The 19,257-nt window shown below is 40.3% G+C and overlaps 1 protein-coding gene across 4 annotated transcripts; it reads right to left on the bottom strand.

Moving 5' to 3' along the window:
- Positions 1 to 3,095: 3,095 nt before the first annotated feature.
- LOC120744776 (oocyte zinc finger protein XlCOF6-like) lies at positions 3,096 to 19,030 on the bottom strand. 4 transcript variants are annotated; one of them, XM_040049332.1, is made up of 3 exons: positions 18,376 to 19,008; positions 12,380 to 12,719; positions 3,096 to 6,006 (listed from the first exon to the last, which is right to left on the bottom strand). In XM_040049332.1, the coding sequence occupies exons 2-3, from the start codon at positions 12,702 to 12,704 to the stop codon at positions 4,265 to 4,267; spliced, it is 2,067 nt and encodes a 688-aa protein (XP_039905266.1). In that variant the 5' UTR covers positions 12,705 to 12,719; positions 18,376 to 19,008; the 3' UTR covers positions 3,096 to 4,264. The 4 variants fall into 4 exon arrangements, with proteins under 4 accessions (XP_039905266.1, XP_039905268.1, XP_039905267.1 ...); XM_040049334.1 differs by lacking the exon at positions 18,376 to 19,008 and adding an exon at positions 14,396 to 14,427; XM_040049333.1 differs by lacking the exon at positions 18,376 to 19,008 and adding an exon at positions 13,028 to 14,193.
- Between the last annotated feature and the right edge of the window lie 227 nt (positions 19,031 to 19,257).

The raw sequence follows: 19,257 nt of genomic DNA, 5'->3' as shown, positions 1-19,257 counted from the left end.
CAGTTGGTCAGGATGCTCTCGATGGTGCAGCGATAGAAGTTCACCAGGATGTCTGAGGACAGGTTTATAATCTGTGATTAGCTTTTGGGCCCAATTTCAAAAATAACTATTTGTATATTATGGTTTTTGAATTTTTATTTTATTTTTATTTATGAATAACCTGAAGCTGATATCAGGAATGCAGACATTAATTGAAGCTAACATATATCAACACCTGAAGGTTTTTAATACATAGAAATCAAAATAAAAACCTCGTGAAAAAGAAACAGACTCTAGAACTGAGAGGCTCAATAGTACAAGTACATAGTTGAGCTAAGAACAAAGACAAAGGAACCAATAACACAAAATTTTCACAACAAACTAAACACTGTACAAGGGAAACAGGGAACTACAATAGTAAACCAAAGACCAAACCAATCGAAATAATAATAAACCAACCCTGACTGAATTAACTCAGAGTGCAAAAACTGAAAATCCTGGGTGCAGGATCAAGGATGATGGAAGGAGGAGTGAGAACAAATAAGGAGTAAAAAGCAATGCAAAAATAACGCTATGTTAATTTTTCTTGAAATCAACTATTTTGGAATGTTAATTACATGAGCAGCCTCGACCTCAGCTTCTTCTTAGCTTCTTCACAGTGCCACCTTCAGACATCTCAGGGCTAATTTTATCCCCCCACTGACATGTTTGCCTTGATTGGAAACGAAGAACTCCACAGGTCTGCTGACACGTTTTTAAATCAATCCCTGTTCTTTCACAGCCAAACGGTCCCCGGGTCCTAGTGTCCTTCTACGTATTCATTGTTTGAAACATAAGTAAATTACTGCCAGTTGATTTTTTTCTCCCAAAAATTAAATAATAAAATCAACCAAGAATAATTTCAGAAAAGAAAATTAAATTAAATAACTCATTAAATAAGTCTAGTTAATTTGAGCAGTTTAATTAAATAGAAAACCATCTACAAGGTATAACAAAAAAGGGCTGGTGTACAGCAGCATGTGAGGAGAGATAAAGGGAGGAAGAAGAGTGTTCACCTGTTGACTTCATGTAAACGCTGCTACTGTTGCAAGACATAAAATGCATAAATGCTGCATCATTTTAATTGTTATCCATCTTAAACATGCATATAAATGGATTAACTTAATTATTCTGTGAGTTTAAGGAAGTATTTTCAGCTGTTTGTTATCCCTCAGTAGTTTAGTTTGTAGTCGTCATGTCTGAATTTGTCCACTAGATGTCTCCCTTTGCCCACTTTTTCTATGTGACAGCTCTCTACGCCCATGATGAAACGTTTTCGTCGAGGCTCTCTGTTTAATGTTTGAACCAAGTTAAATTGTGTGCTCTTTACACATTTGCTGGTTCTGTTTCGCTGCTGCTTGTTCTTCTTAATAGTCTTGATGTTTTTTAAACAGTCTGTGCTGAAGCTGAAGAAACCAATTCTACAATGTTAGATGATACAGCTTCAGAATAATAACTAAGTAAAACTTCTGCAGCTTCAGCAACATCAGTAAAGAGAGATTTTAGTGTCTGCAATATCACTTTGTGTGAGTTTATTCACAGGAGACATAACGTGAAACACTGATGCTGCATTCAGGGATCATGTAAAAGACGGTAGAGAAGATCTTCCAGTTCACAAATATCCTAAAACACTTTGCCTGTGGTGGTTTGAGAGTGATAGTTAGTGTGAGCAGATGATATAATCAGAGTAACAGAGCAGGAAAGGAGTAGTGATGTTCAGAAGATCAGAGAGTTATGGACGTATGAGATTATGGAGAGACTTTTAAAATTAACACGATCTTTTACAGGAAGCCAGTGAAGCTGTTGAAGGACAGGAGCTTTATGTTCTATGAAACATCTTTATGTTACTGCTGTGTATATTCACTATCCCTCCTCTGCAAACGTGAATAGTGTTACAGAGTTGAAAAGAGTGTCTGACAGGATCTGAAGTTTAAAGCAAGATTAAACTAGAAGGGAAGTGCAGTAGGTTAGGGTGATTAAGGATAGAGCTGGAAATGCACTAATGAGGGCATTTCAAATGCTCCTGAGAGGAGTACTTTTATTAGGTTCACCGGGAGGAGGCCTTGTCTGCTTAGGCTGCTGCCCCCGTGACCTGGCCCTGCATGAACGGAAGAAAATAAATGGATGGCTGGAAAATAAAAAAGAGAGGAGGACAGATGGCAGAGAGACAGTGCATGAGGAAGTGCAGGAGATTGGTAAGGGGCAGGTTACAGCAGCTATGAAGGATAATGAGTGGAAAAGCAGTTGGTCCAGATGACATAACTGTGGAGGTATGGAGGAGAGAGGGCAGTGATAATTACTTTTTCACACAGGGGCAGGTAGGTTTGGATAGATTTTTTCCTTAATAAATAAAATGGGCGTTTAAAATTGCATTTTGTATTTACTCGGATTATCTCGGTCTAATTTTAAAATTTACTTGACGGTCATGTCACATGATCGTGTGTCAAATATACAGAGTGCAGGCAGGGTGGAGTGGGTGGAGATGAGTGTTAGGGTGATTTGTGACAGAAGGATAGCTGCAAGAGTTGAAAGGGAAGGTTTAAAAGATGGAAGCGCCTTGAGGCGACTTATGTTGTGATTTGGCGCTATATAAATAAAATTGAATTGAATTGAATTGGAAGCGAGACCTGCTTTGATTTATGGTTTGGGAAATGTGACACTAACTAAAAGACAGAAGGTCAAACTGGAGAAAGCAGAGCTCAAGGTGCTCAGATTTTCATTGAGAGTTGCCAAGATGGACAAGATTCATACATCTGATGGACAGTTCAGCTCAAGCATTTTGGAGGCAAGGTTAGAGAGGCAACATTGAGATGGTTTGGGCACGCGCAGAGGAGGGCTAGGGCAGAGGGAAAGGAAAGTTAATGACTAGAACTTTAAAGGAGGAGGAAAAGAGGAAGAGAACAGAGGACGTTCACAGATGTGGTGAAGGAGGACATGCAGTGGGTTGGTGTAACACAAGATGAATCAGATGTAAGCAGATGATCTGCTGTGAAAATCCCTAATGAAACGATACGCACAGCATATAATAGCTGTGTGTATTGTTTTTATGCCAGGAATTACTTTTGAGAAGCGAGAAGATGGTTTTAATGGTTTATTTTGTTTTGCAACAGATGTGCGAAGTTTGACAAAACAGTAAAATTCCTCGTTTCAGATGGAGGATGAACTGTGGGGCTGCACCAAGGTGCAGTATACAGTATATCAGGTTCATTCCGACCGTGACTCATGCAAAGCTCCTGCAGTGTAACAACTTTCCTGTAACCAAAATACCATTATAAAATTTGATCTATGGTAAAAACACTTTTCCCATCTTGTTGAAAAAAATATTAAATCCACATTTGCACAAAAGGTTTGCTTCTAATCATTTCAGTTGGCTACTTCGATGCATCCCTCTCATTAGACTGCACATTAAACCAATAGAGTAAATATATTTCATATCAAGCAGGTCAAACCCTATGTTACTGAGTTCACATCAAATTCAATACAAATAATTGTTGACATGATCACCAAAATTGATAAAATTTTCATGCAGTTTGAACTGTGAACCTGCTGCTAAACAAGAACTATAACACAGACGAGGACATGTTTATTCAAATAGTACAAAAAAGAAAAAAAAAATCTGCTTCTACATTTATATAAAAAATATCAGTAACCAAGAAAAATGTGTGAAATAAGGCAGAATTTATGTTTCCTTTATATTTTAGATATTACTACTCAGAAAAATATATAAGGATTACTTTTGAAACTTTACTTGAACTGCATAAAACTCATAACCATTCAACACACACTGAAGGTTAATTTTCATTAATATGAATAGCTCGTCAAGTCCATAATGACGTATTTCTGTCCTATGTGTGGCACTTTCTTGCTAAACTCTGAATTAAAAGTTTTCCATAAAAAGCATGAAGTTCATCTATCCTTGATTTTCTATAAGAAAGGTATTTCTTAAAACACAACCTACATCTACAACTTATGTTTGTCATGTCTACAGCCTAAAACAAAACAACAAAAATAAATTCAGACAAATATAAAATCAGGGTTTCCGCTACATCAGGGGTGTCAAACTTATGCCCCACAAGATAATTATTGATTATCCGAAAAACAGCAAGTGTAGTGATACAGGACAGGTAGACACTGCTGCCATTCATCATAAGAATAGGACAGCAAATTGAATACATGATCGGTACAGTTCGTTAATGTTATGGAAATAAAATGCATATGAGATCAGCTTTTTAAGTGAGTGGGACACTTAACTAGTGTGACTTTTCATGTGATTTTTCAGGTTTGTGGCATAACTGAATCTTTTGTCACAGATGCTACAAGAGTGTGGCCTTTCACCTGTATGCCTTCTCATATGATTTTTTAAGTGTATCATCTGAATAAAACTTTTCTCACACACACTACAGGAATATGGCTTTTCACCCGTGTGAAGTCTTGTGTGAGTTTTGAATCCTGTTAAGTCACTAAAAGTCTTCCCACAGGTGCTACAGGAATATGGTCTTTCACCTGTATGGATTCTCATGTGTCTTTTCAACCCTGATAAGTCACCAAATCCTTTCCCACAGGTGCTACAAGAATATGGCTTCTCACCTGTGTGAGTTCTCATATGTCTTGTCAAGTGATTCACCTGAGTGAATCCTCTTCCACAGACACTACAGAAACGTAAGTTCTCTCCTGTGTGAACTTTGAGATGACTTTTGAATTTCAACTCATCACTGAAACTTTTTCCACAGGCACCACAAGTATGTGGTTTCTCACCTATGTGGACTCTCACATGTTTTCTGATTGCTGATGAATCACTGAAGTTTTTGCCACAAGTTCCACAAGTATGTGGCCTCTCACCCGTGTGAATTCTCATGTGTGTTTCCAGTCCTGATCGCTGAGTGAATCTTTTGCCACAGGTGCTGCAAGAATATGGTTTTTCACCTGAGTGGATTCTCATATGATTTTTGAATCCTGAAAAGCTACTAAATCTTTTCCCACACTCACTACAAGAATACGGCTTCTCACCTGTATGTTTTCTCATGTGTGTTTTCAAGTTTACCCTCCGACTGAATACATTCCCACAGTAGGTACAGGGGAAAGGTTTCTCACCGGTGTGTGTTCTTAAATGGCCTTCCAATATTGATTTTTTTCTGAATCTTCTCCCACAGGTGCTACAGGAAAAAGGCTTCTCACCTGTGTGGATTGTCATGTGACTGTCCAATCCTGACTTCAGTGAGAATCTTTTCCCACAGGTGCTACATGGATACGCCTTCTCACCTGTGTGACTTTTCATGTGACTTTCCAGTCCCGCCTTTATAACAAATCTTTTTCCACAGACGCTACAAGGAAATGGCCTGTCACCTGCATGATGTTTAACATGAATTTTGAAAGGTGATAAGAAAGTAAACTTTTTCCCACAGGTGTTACAAGTATATGGCTTCTCACCTGTATGGAGTCTCATGTGAATTTTCAAGTTTACCATCTGAGTGAACCTTTTTCCACAACTGCTACAAGTATAAGGTTTCTCACCCGTGTGAACTCGTGCGTGTTTTGCTAAGTGGCAGTCAAACCGAAATGTTTTTCCACAAGTGTCACATTTTACAGGCTTTTTGTTTGTATCAGTTTTACCCTGACTCTCTGATTCGAGAGAGGTGTCTACTGTGTTACTCTGACTTCTATTTGTCTGTTGTGATGTGTTCTTCAGCTCAAAATGTATAATCAATCCTGAGAGCACATGCTTGCTTTCTTCCTGTTTTTGGCTTTCAGTTTCAGAAGACTTGCAAGAAAGGAGCAGGTCAGTGTTTGCTCCTGGAGTGACCGTAAAAGTATCAACCTCCTGCTTCACTGCAAGCTGCTCTCCCTCCTGACTGATGCATAGCTCCTCCTTTTCATCTTTAATCTGTGGGGGCTCTGAGTCCTGGTCCAGACTGGAGCTCCTCTCCTGGTTACAGACCTGCTGGTCTATGAGTACGTCTTCCTCCTTACAGTCATGTTGTAGTGGGAGGTCTGCATAGACAAAAATGATAGAAAACACACACATATTTGAGAAAATATCATGTAATTTGCCATCGGAAGTTCAGTTATCCAGGTGGAAAAAGTTCTAAAGAGTAAAATCTATTTATTACATCCTCACGAAAGCCCTTAGCTGTAATCCTCCACTCTGCAGTAATATAGTTTTTTAAATCAGTATATACCTATGTATTTCTCGGACACATTTTAGATTTTTCTCTTCTACTTATTACTTTTTATATTTCTTAGGGGTGAATTTAATGCTTTAATTGCAATTAATTAATTTGAAAAAAAGAAACGCGTTAAAAAAATTAAAGCATTTAATCGCACTTTGCGTTCCAAGAAAATCGCAAGTTTTGTCCATGTCATGATTTCCTGGTATACGATTACACTGATGCAAACAGCTACAAAAATCGAAGACTCAGAAGAAAGCATGCTGCTAGGACTGATCGCAGGCAAACTTCATTTCCAAAAGACTACTAAGTAAAGCCTTGATAAAAGTCTGGTTTTGTGCAAACTGTGCACAAAGGAGTTTGCATACCACCAAATCACGTCAAGCTTACAGTACCATCTAAATGCAAAACATGTTGCAGCGAGCACAGAAACTGTGGGAGCTGTTAGCTCCAACAAAAGGTGCCAGCAGCCCAAACTTGATGAAATGACTGGCTTCAGGACCGACATTAGTAAGTCAACATCGGACAACATTTAGCATCAGTTGATCCAACTTTCCACCTGAAAGACTATTCAGGTAAATTCAACAGCTTTATGACACTGAAAAAGCAAGCAAAATTAGATGCATTACACACAGTCCTGCTAATACGATGGAACTACACCAGGAGCAAACACGACTGGGGCAACAAAAAGAGCCATTCATACAGGGTGTTTCCACACAGTGGAATTCAAAGCGGGATATGGTTTCTTGTCTACTAAAGAATCAAGAGGCTGTTTTTGCTGCTTTAGACAAACAATCAAATCAGACAAACTCCATCTGAGCCAGTAAAACTCCAAAAGCTGACTGTCCTCAAGCCATGCAAGTAAATAAAACTATTTTCAATTTATTGTTGTTGTTTCTTCAAAAAGCTCTATAGTTGACAATTAGTGTGTAGATTAATATTTACTTTCTTGAACTGTCTACTACAGGTTTGTGACTGAACTTCTTAGAGGTGAAACATGTCTCATGTCCAGTGGTTTTACCTGCTTTCTGCCATCTGCCTCACACCATGGAGGTCTCCGATGATGAATCAAACTACATGGTGAAATTTAAGATCCTTCACAAAGGACATACCCCAATGTGTAGCAACACTCAACCATCAGTGGCTCAAGATAGCTACTGTACTTGACCCACCCTTTAAAGATTTAAAGTGTCTTAAAATGTAAAGATGCCACTACAAAGTAGCCAGCAAAGACAAAGAGCCTCCTCCTCTCTTCATTGTCTTCGGACTCTGTACAAACTCAGGGCCCTGGTACTCAGGGCTTCCTCATCTGAATCAGAGCAGAATACACCATCAGTGAAAAAGACTGACCGCTGCACTGGTGGTCGAGTCGAACAGGGACCTACACATACAGCTGTATGTCCTTGCCACATGAGAGTCCCATGTGAGAGTGTTCCCCACTTGCAGGTCACATAGTAACAAAAAAGAGAGCTCACTTGAGCTCTGAAAATGTGAACAGGGTAGTTTGTCTAAGTAACTGGCTGAAAGAGACAGACAGCAACTAAGCATAGAGGTATTGTGACTCCAATAGGTTTGTTGATTTTTGCACTAAAATGTTCAATGATCACACTGTTTTAGCCTAATGTACAAAATAATTTTGGCTACGGTTACTCAGAGTCTAAAGGTGAAGCTGGTTAAATAACCTTTAATGTTTCTGCCTTATTTTTTTATTAAGAAGAAAAACTGCACTTTATGTTGAAGTTTGTATTACTATTTAAAGACGATACGATTTTGAAAATGTATTTAAAGTACTTAAAATAAGGCTTTATTTTTAAGTCTGTTTAAGTTCTTGTTTCTCTGTTTTGAATTGAAATTCAGTTTAAATACTTTTTTCTCTCAGAAATTAAGAGTTTGCATTTACATCATTCATCTCCATGTCCATAATTTGATTCTGTCACCCACTAAAACCCTTTTAAATTCAAAAAACCAAAAAAAACCACAACATTTGAGCTTATGGGAAAATTTTCTTGTGCGAGCAAATGCGATTAATCAAGATTATTTAATTACAAAGCCTCTAATTAACTAGATTAATCTTTTTAATCGAGTCCCACCCCTAATATTTATTCATTTATTTAGAATAAATTGTACAAAGTTGCTATACATTTTAATGCATCAGAATAAATTGTACAAAGTTGCTATACGTTTTAATGCATCAAGCAGGAGTAGCACTTCTTTTTTGATATTTTTCCACAGTACAATGTGGAAATTTTTACAGCCTTTTTAAAAAAAAATTAATGTGTGGGCAATAATAAGTCCCAATTTTTAATTTTTAAGGGATGGAAACAACATAAACTAATTATTTGAACTCCACTTTCTGCTTTTATTTGGATAGAAACCTCAACTTTTTCAGGGGACCACTGTTGGCGTTCCTAAGCAACAGTGTCCTGGGTCTACCCCAGGGACTCCTCCCAAGTAGGATATGTCCAAAACTCACTGCCTAGAAGGTGTCGTGGAGGCATCCTTTAAACTGTATAATGTTAAACAGGCTGCCTGGAATTATTTTGTTGTTTTAGCTGTGGAGGTGTCATAAAATCTGCTGCGAGTATGTGGTTTGTCCCTTTTTTAGGACTACTACTTCCTTCAACATCTGGTAGTTGTTTTGCTTTACTGTTTGCTATAACTGTGTAATAACAGAGAATAATAACAGGAAAACACAAAACAGGAACATGAAATTTTACAGATTTTTACTGAATAAGGTACTCAGAGTGTACATGAAAAAAAAAAGATTTGCAATTTGCAATTTGAACTATAAAACAGACAACAAATATGTGAACTTTCGTTTGTTTGTTTCTGGGGGTCTCTAATTTTTTTTCTAAGCAAGTCCAGACATTTTTGGCCTCTGGTGGAACTCCAAAAAGCAGTTCCTTTCGAGCTGCAGGCAAAGGCCTACATTGCACTGCTGGCATTTCCAAGGAGTGCTCCTCTTACAGACAGTGCACTGCTTCCTTCCCAAGGTTGCCCTGTGCCTCTTTCCCATATCTCTAGTGCTCGTAGGGACAGGAAAGTGTCCTTGACTTGGGAACTCAGGCTTGCCATCCAAGCAAACACCTAGGAGGTGTGCAGCGAGCTCCTCCTGGAAGGCCTGCCGTGTCTTGTGCTTCTGTTGCTTGCTGATGCACAACTCTTTGTGAAGAATGAAACTGTTGGTAACTGCAATGTCCAGTAGATGCTGGAAAACTATCATGTTCAATCTTTTGGTTTTGCAAAGGACTGAATTTGTTCCTAGCATCTGGTCTGATGTGTCCACTCCTCCCATGTATTTATTGTATTCGGTCACAGCTGTCGGTCTGGGGACAGAAACGCTCTCAAAATGTCCATCTTCATTTTTCTGCCAGCGTAACACTGTGTCCCCACTGTACACAGGGTGGACGGTGGTACAGATGGCGACTTCTCGACTGTCCACCCACTTTACAAATAAAAGGTCACCATCCCTGATCCACCGAATGGAGCCTCTTGGTGATCTTTTATGGAGAGCATTTTCCTGAGAGGATGGAACACCCAGTCTGCCCTCCCTGTATGTACCACAAGCCCCAAATCCCTGCTTTTTCAAGTGTTGGAAGAGGCCTGGGCTGGTGTAGAAGTTATCACAGTAGACAATATAACCTGATCCCAGAGAGTCTTTGTCCACTAGTGATGTAACCACATCAAAAGAGAGTCCTTTCTCTGATGACAACTTTGATTTCCCTGTGTATGGCTTGAAGTCTATGATGTAGCCATTTACATCAGCAAGAACAAAATTTTTTAGCCCCCACTTGGTGGGCTTGGCAACCATCCTCTCTTCAACTGAAATGTGCTGCTTTGGGTGGTAGTTACTCATGCAACGACTTCTCATCATCTCAAGGAGAGGTCTGACCTGGTGAAATGTGTCATAGTCCTCTGTGCCCTTTTTCTTGCCATAGGCCACATCTTCTTCTGGATCACTGATATGAAGGTTAGAATTGATGGCCATAAATCGGTCTTTGGACATAACAGTGGCAGGAAAAGGAACATGAAAAATTGTGTTACTCCTCCAAATGTCTACCATTTTTGGAAAATTGCAGACTGCCATGTAAAGTAACAAACCCAGGTACTTTTGTAGTTCTTCTGGTGTAATTTCCTTCCATGCAAACGTTTTGCCCTTTTCCTTTTTTTTTGCCGCATTCTTGTTTGTGTTTTCACACAAGCATTTTAGTACTTCGTCATCAAAAAATTTGGAGAAGATATCACCTGGGGATTGTGCAGCATTGAGAGGAGGTTGAATGCCAGGGGTTCTCTTTGGTCTGAACCTTGGTGGTTGAGGGACAGCATCATCTGGGTCTGCCTCTGTTCTCCAAGCCACTGGACGATGTGGCGACCGGCTGCGAGAGGCATCACCACCAGCTCCACGGCTTTTCTGATGTACATGGCACCGGCCTCGACTTTGGCCACAAATGGCACGGATCCCTGCTGAAGTCCTCAACATGAATGAATGAAATCCACCCCACCCCAGCAAAAAAAAGAAAAGGAAAGAAAAAAGTTTCTGTTATACTTGCTGACCCTCTTTTCTGTCAACCAACCTTCGTTTTCACAGGGTTGCGTTCACCCTGTGCCTGGGATAATGAACCTAATTTCAATAGAAAGTGCAGAGCCTCTGCTTTCAGAAACTGTTGCCATTTTTTCAATTGTGTGAACAGCTCAAAAGTTACGGTAGGTTGAAAAAAACCTGTCACCAGCGACAGGTTAGGGCTTAAAGGGTTTTAAAAGCCTGAGGACTTTAAAGTTGCTCCTTTCAATACAGAGGTGGAAAGGCACTTCTGACCAAACTCCTAATTTCTCTAACATAGAGCCCATATACCCTTCAGAAGATGCTCATTTACATTTCCCATCACCTCCTCACAACAGATATAACATGCACAGCAAAAGCAGTATGAGTTCCCCTTCAAGTCTCCCGCTCCACTCTGCCTCACTTTCTGAACATTTGAGATATCTAACTTCTTCCACTTGCAGGCGCAACTCATCCCCGACGCAAAATGGACATTCACCCCTTTCTGGCTGAGAACCATGACCTCATTTTGAAGGTGCTAGTTATCTTTCCAAACACTTCACACTTGGCTACAAATGCAAGTTGGATGATAAAACCAAAAATAGTCACATCAACTGTGAAGAGCAGAGAGGAGATTCTGAGGCTACCAAGGCAGAAATCCTATGCCACTTTGCAATGCTAGAAATTCTGTCACTAAAAATTATGACGAGAACTGGTGACAAAGGGAAACCCTGTCAGTTCAACTCCCACCAGGAGTAAACATGAAACCAAGCTGTCACCACAGTTGCACCGAGTCCAACTCCTCTCAGTTCCCAAGATGGTTTTAGAAGGACTAGCAACATCACCTCATCTTAGATGGTTTTCAGATTTTCTGAGAAAAATGCCCAGACATCAGATCGATAAAAATAAGCCATTGAAATTATTCAAATTAAATAACCAAAGTACTGTACTCAGACTGGATAAAATGCTGTAGTAAAATCTAAACTTTACTCCAGGGGTGGGGGAACTCAAGGGCCAGTGTCCTGCAGGTTTTAGATGTGTCCTTGATCCAACACAGCTGATTTAAATGGCTAAATTGCATCCTCAACATGTCTTGAGGTTTTCCAGAGGCCTGTGAATGCACTAATCATTTGATTCAGGTGTGTTGACCCAGATTGACATCTAAAACCTGCAGGATACTGGTGTTCTGACAAACCATCCTACTTTGGCAAAACATCCTACCATAAGTAGTTTATGCACATTTCTGCTGTCACAGAGTAATTCCAGCACAAATTTAAGTAGGTATGACTGTTTGCCACTTAACTTTGCCCATCAGAGTATGCTTGTAGCTCATATTCATAAAGCCAGGATGGTTTGTCACTTCATTTTACCTGTTAAAGTATGCTTGTAGGTAACATTCACAAAGGTAGCATGGTTTGTCACTTAATTTCGTGTTGTGCGCATGCGCAGAAACAACGGGTAGGATGGTTTGTCAGGTACAGAACACTGGCCCTTGAGGCCTGGAGTTCCCCCACTCCTGCTCTACTCATTGCAGTTTTCCCTTAAAATTTTCCTGTGCCTGTAAACAAATAAGAAACTTTGAGCTCTGATTAAGGTCAAAATTATTAAGATTCATATTCCTGTGTCATCTCATTAAGAACTTTTTAGTTGTACATACCCAAGTTTTCTTTTGGTTTCCAGATTTTGTCCAGAAGACTGAGCCGTTCTTTACCAGTCCAAACGATGATACCATCAACCTCCTCCTTCACTACAAGCTGCTCTCCCTCCTCACTGATGCAGAGTTCCTCCTGTTCATCTTTAATCTGTGTAGGCTCTGGGTTCTCCTTCTCCAGACTGGAGTTCCTCTCCTGGTTACAAACTTGCAGGTCTGGGTCCTCCTTTAACATCATGTTGTTATCAGAGGTTTCCTGCTGATCTGGGTCCTCCTTAATCATCACGTTGTTGGAGGTCTTCTGTTGATCTGAGTCCCTCTTGCTGGTCATGTTGCTGTGGGAGGTCTTTGGGAACAAATGTACACAAGAAAAAGGTTAGTAATGTGATGACATAGTACAATGCAGTAAAACCATTGGATTACCTCTAACAGAATTAGATTTTAAATGTGGGAATACTACACATATGTAATTAGAGTCAATTTTGCATCAAATGTTCTCTGCAGTTTTATAAGAGACCATTTTTAAAAGATAGCGATGAGGTCATAGCTGTAGTGATTTACTGAAACATAGAAAAATACAGAAATAGTGTATACATGGAAAAAATGAGCCTGTCTTACTCTAATAGCTTAAAAATCAATATTTGTGATAAACACCTTTATTCTGAACTCTGTTAGTCAAGCGTTCGCATCATTTCATAGTCTTCAGGAATAGTTCTTCTTGAAGGACACTTCAAGCTTTTCTTTGGATGTTGTCTGTCTTTTTGTGTTGTTCATTGTCAAGAAGTCCCTACACTGCTTCACTAATGCTGAAAAATAAAGCTCTGCTAAGACACTTCTTAGATGTTCTTTTCGTTTTCCTGATCTACTCGGTAAACACTGATAAGAACTTGAGCCAAACTTTTTTTTTTTTACATTTGGATTCATTACTCGCTTGATGACTCCCTCACTAACAAGTCTCATCATAGGCGATGCTTGCAGATGACAAGAAAGCTCGGCTCACCATTCCCACTACTGTTACTAAAAAAAAAAAAAGAGCTCATATATGCCACTGCCACAGAAATAATAGAAACACCTGGGTATGAGATCAAGAACGCATGCAGAGAAAGTCCCCTGTGGAGAAGAAGGTTGGAAGCCAAAAATCAGGGAAGCCCAGAGGGGGTTAGTCAGCTAACAGAAGTACTGAACGACAGGTCCTGGATGAATAAGATATACAACAAGGTGCAAATAACTAAGGTTCTAGAAACAAAAGCTCACACCTCTCGGCACTAGGCTGAAGAGACAAGCAGAGGCCAAGAGAATAAATTGCCTCTTCTCCAAACATCAGTCCAAGGTGTACTCTCAGCTACAAGGGAACAATAATAAGAGGGCACCCAGAGATAAAACTGAACAATACTGGAAGAACATCTGGGAGAAAGAGATGTTGTATACCACGAGCGTTAAGTGACTTGTGGACCTGACAGCAGACCACGGCAACCTCCCAGAAAAAGAGGCAGTCAACATTATGGACCTGAGGTGATCCACACCTACCATCTGAAGATGCTAACAGCACAAATAAATGTGCTCATAACAGCAGGTACTCACCCAGACTAACTAACACAGGGCAGAGAACGCCACCATTGAGCTACCAGCTGATTACCTGCGTCTACACAGCATGGAAGCTCATCCCAGGTATCATACCAACCTAGCTAAATAGGTACATGAGTCAACACATAAGTGCATCTCTAAAAGGAGTAAGGCAATACTTTATCGATACAGGGACACTAAATATTGATACGTTATTATTATATAAATTATCTTATATATTATCATTATTATTTTTGCAAATACAAAGTGAACCTTTTAATACTGGGATACCGTATTTTCACGACCATAAGACGCACTGTACTAAAAGGCGCAGTCTCAGTTATGTGTGCCATTACTGTATTTAACACACACATAAGGCGCACTGGATCATAGGGCGCATACAAGTACCGTATGCGTATTTAAAAATAAAGCGGGAGCAAACCTGAGTTTGGTACTCACATTTTTATCATCAAACCCATCGAAGTCCTCATCCTCTGTGTCTGAATTGAACAGCTGCGCTAAATCTCCATCAAACATGCCAGGTTCACTTTCTTCACTGTCAGAGTCACTTTCCGTGCCGTGCGGCTCCTCGGAAATGATGCCGGCTTTTGCGAAAGCTCGAACAACAGTGCCAGCAGACATGTTAGCCCAAGCATCTACAATCCATTGGCAAATTGTGGCGTAACTCGCCCGGCTCTGCCTTCCACTCTTAGTGAAACTGTGGTCTCCACCGGTCATCCATCGCTCCCAGGCCGCTCGCAGCCTTACTTTGAACGGGCGGTTCACACCGATGTCCAGCGGTTGGAGTTTCTTTGTCAGGCCTCCCGGAATGACAGCAAGCTCACAGTTCATTTGTTTCACTAGTTTTTTCACATCGGCTGTGAGATGGGCACGCATAGAGTCACAGATTAAGAGCGATGGTGATGCGTGGAAAAAACCACCTGGTCTCCTTACATACACCTCCCTCAGCCACTCTTTCATCATTTCCTCATCCATCCAGCCCTTTTCATTTGCCTTAATGATGATTCCTGCTGGAAACTTCTCTTTAGGCAAAGTCTTTCGCTTAAAAATCACCATAGGCGGCAGTTTCTGTCCATTAGCATGGCAGCCAAGCACAACAGTAAAAGAAGACTTTTCATACCCCGTTGTGCGTATCGCTACCGTGCTGGTCCCCTTCTTCTCCACAGTGTGACTCACCGGGATGTCGAAAGTGAGCGGGACCTCATCCATGTTTGTGATGTGGCTGGGCTGGATGTTTTTGTCGCCGATGTGTTTGCTGCAGTAGGAGCGGAAGATGGCCAGCTTTTCCTTATAATCCTGCTGGAAGTTGCTGCGCTACCGTAGTCCTGGTCCGGATGGAAAAATGGCACCGTTTCATAAAACGAAAGCACCAAGACGGACTTCCTTGGAAATGTTCAATGTTCATCTCTTCAGCTAGTGAAACTGCTTTTAGCCGAATGGTGACCGTCGAAACGCTTCTCCCGCTCGCTCTTTGCTCGATGATCCACCGCTCGAGTCTTTCCTCCAACTTGGGCCACCTCGCCTTATGTCCGCGGAAACTCAGCTGCGTTTTCTTGACCTGCCGGAGCTTGTTTTCTTGCTTCCTCCATTTGCGAACCATCGATTCGTTAATCTTAAATTCTCTCGCCGCTGCTCGATTTCCATGTTCCTCCGCGTAGCTGATGGCCTTCAGTTTAAACTGTGCTTCGTAAGCGTGTCTCTTTGCCATTTTCAGGGTTGTTAAAACAACGATGTCCTGCATAACGCACAAACCTGTTCTTTTATACAGGTATGTGCGATAAAGTCAACGCACACACTTCACCCTTTAGCGTTCTCATGGTGTTCTCTACTACGTCCTCATTACAACACACAGGGCGCACTGCGCTATAGGGCGCGCCGTACTTTTTGAAGAAAATCTAAGACTTTAGTGCGCCTTATGGTTGTGAAAATACGGTAATAAAATCAGTTGCTTTTCAGTCTGTTGTTGCTGTTCTAGTGAGTACAGCAGCTCAGGAAGTTGGCAAAACAAAAATGAAAGCATCAGAAACAAATCACGTGTGTGTTTGTCTGTGAATGAGAGAGAGAGAGAGACTGTGACAGGCAGACAGATTTGAGACACTGTGGCTTTTGCTGCATGTTTAAGACACTGGAGCTCAGGCATAAGTCACTGCCGTGTGTTTTCATGGATAAAGCCAAATTCAGGTTCTAAAATGAAGTAGAAATAAATGAAGTGTAAAGTTGAGGATAGCAGAAAGATTAGCATTATCTTGCAATGTGTGGACATCGCAGATTCATATGCAACTATGACGACTCATATCACAGGGAACTGGTGACTGCTGTCTCACAACTGAACTAAATCTGCAGTTCGAAAAAAGTAATATATCACAGTTTATCTTATTAGAATATTCAGCATGTCACAAAATGTTACAAATTGTCTTAGACATCGTATATACTTGTATGTTTGTACATGTTTCAGTTCATCACTGCAGCTATGACCCCAACTTTCCCTGTATAAAGAAAAAAAATTGGCATCTCATTAAACTGTACAGGTTTAGAAAAACTCATCATTATATATGATATCTCATAGCCTATGTATTATATCCCTATATTTAAATTTAAATTACATGAATTCTGCTCAAGGTTACAGTTTTACTATATTCCTTTTCAGGTTAACTGTATGGTTTTAGAAAAAAATAAAAGCAAGGTCCACTCAAATCACATAATGTGTGAATATTACCATGTCTGAACTGCAGTTACATTAGTTTTCACAATAACAAACACAACTGCAGTGAGTATCGATTCAGGTTGACCCAGACTCCGTTCATGGTTATCATCTCCCTATATTACAGTACACTTTTCTGTTGTCACTTTATTATACAAAACAATACACCAAACAAAGTCTTCTCAAATAAAGTCATTTCAATTCAATTTATATAGGAATTTAAATGATAAAAAATAGTTGCCTCACAGCGCTTTATATTGTGAGGTAAAGACCCTACAACAGGGGTCTCAAATTCCAGCCCTCGGGGACCGGGGTCCTGAAACTTTTCCATTTGTCCCTATTGCAACTTACCTGAATGCAATTAGTAGGTCATTCGTAAGACTATAGAACTTGACTGTATGCTGATGTGGCAATTCAGCCATTTGATTTGTGTTACAGGAGCTCATGAGTGAATGAACATGGTGCAATAAAAATACTTTTAGTACATTTTTCCAAACACTTACATTTAAAAAATGTAAGTGTTTGGCGATCGTGGCTCAAGAGTTGGGAGTTTGCCTTGTAATTGGAAGGTTGCCGGTTCGAGCCCCGGCTTGGACAGTGTCGGTCGTTGTGTCCTTGGGCAAGACACTTCACCCGTTGCCTACTGGTGGTGGTCAGAGGGCCCGGTGGCGCCAGTGTCCGGCAGCCTCGCCTCTGTCAGTGCGCCCCAGGGTGGCTGTGGCTACAATGTAGCTTGCCATCACCAGTGTGTGTGAATATGTAAAGCGCTTTGGGGTCCTTAGGGACTAGTAAAGCGCTATATAAATACAGGCCATTTACCATTTACATTTACTTAAGTGGTTAGGGGTTGCCACTTCAGCATGCAGTCAAGTTCTATACTTTTGCTAATGCCCTTATAATTTTATTCAGGTCTGCTGCAACAGGCAGGGACACATGGCAAAGTTTTAGGACACCGGCCCTCAAGGACTGGAGTTTGAGACCCCTGCCCCACAATAATACAGAGAAAAACCCCAAAAATCAGATAAAAAAAGTAATGTGGAAATTACTTCTCCATATTCACAATGCTTTTAATTTTAACTGCAAACAGAAAGAGCTGGATGAACATTTTACAACTAATAAGGTTCTTAAGGATTTCCTGTATTTACAGGTCTCAACCTGAATAGGAATCCAATCCAATCATCAATTCAAACTGCAACTACAGTTCATAGATGGTAACATTATAAACAAGGCAACATAATTTAAGTAGATTTTGCCTCATTTTTCCTTAAATAATACAGTTACGAGATACACTACTACAAGCCTTAAATAGTTTAATAATGTATTAATGTATTATAACGTATAATGTAAAAAAAATCCTAAACGGGACAGCGGAGTAAAACGATAGTTCTGCAAATAAAGTAAAATAAAGACAGTTTCAAAGTTGCAGAATGAACGCGTGTTCCTTTGTGCTACTCACTCGGCACCCGTACCACAATGTCGGGAATAGAGGAGCAGCACAACTGAAGGTGCGGCTTGCTTGACCGCGACTTCTCGAATAAGGGTTCCGGGCAAAATTACCGCTTTAAAAAACAGAGAAGCGCTTGTTTTACTTCTATAAAAACGATTCGATGCTGCTCCTTGATTTTAGTCTGTTAGCCTGAAACAACAAATCTGACTAGGATCCTGCATGAGTCGGATTCTTGTGTTAGTTCATTGAGACCGCTACACTTTCACGTACCTATTATTTGTAACTTTATCTCGAGTTTCCGGTTAGTCTCTACCAGTCTGTGCTCACGGTCGATGTCGTCCTCATACTGGGAGATCGTTTCTGAAGATCTTAGAAGATTTCGTCTTCAGCAGCAGCTAATCTCTCCTCGACAAACTCTTACCGATGCCGAAGACTGAATTGTTGAGCAGTAAAGAGGCAAGTCATTTCCGTTCTCCTTCTTTTTCTTCTTCTATTGTACTTCCGGTAGAATACACGCATCAACGTCGCATTGCTGCTCTCTTCAGGTCAGTTTAAAGCTAGTCCTAAACTAAATTAAATAGCTGACTAACTAATGGTATGTCCATACATTAAAAAAAAAAAGAAATGTCAATATCTGTAATATCACGCTGTCAGATAGTTCATAGGAGTCATGACGTGTAACGATGGTGTTGGATTCAGGGACCATGGGAGAGAAGAGATTATCAAATATCCTAAAACAGTTCAGTGCTACAATCCATTTCAGCCTCCATAAAAAGACAACAACTAGAAGATGTCACGGTATCACCCATGATGTTTGCTTAACATCTGACCGCTGTGCTGTGCAGAGATGCCAGAACAATGATGGAAGGAAAATAAAATAAAAGTAAAACACAGATTTAAATTGATGAAAATAGGAAAGACCTCAGTCTATTTCAGTTTAACAAACTCAGCAAAGACATCAAAATTGATTGAGTTATCATAATATAGACTAATCCAGCATAGAGCGGCTGAGTGAATGTGGTCTGGACTCTGTGGAGGAGAGTCATGGTTTCAGAGACGCTGTAGAAGGACAAAATACCTGCTCTGTGATCCAGGTACACTCCTACTCTGGAGGAACGAGGACCTGAGATAGGAGTTTGGATGTTGTTGTCC

This window comes from Simochromis diagramma, unplaced genomic scaffold (assembly GCF_900408965.1).
Source record: "Simochromis diagramma unplaced genomic scaffold, fSimDia1.1 OVJJ01000355.1, whole genome shotgun sequence".
NCBI lineage: Eukaryota > Metazoa > Chordata > Actinopteri > Cichliformes > Cichlidae > Simochromis > Simochromis diagramma.
This window is presented reverse-complemented; position numbering and strand designations above follow the sequence as displayed.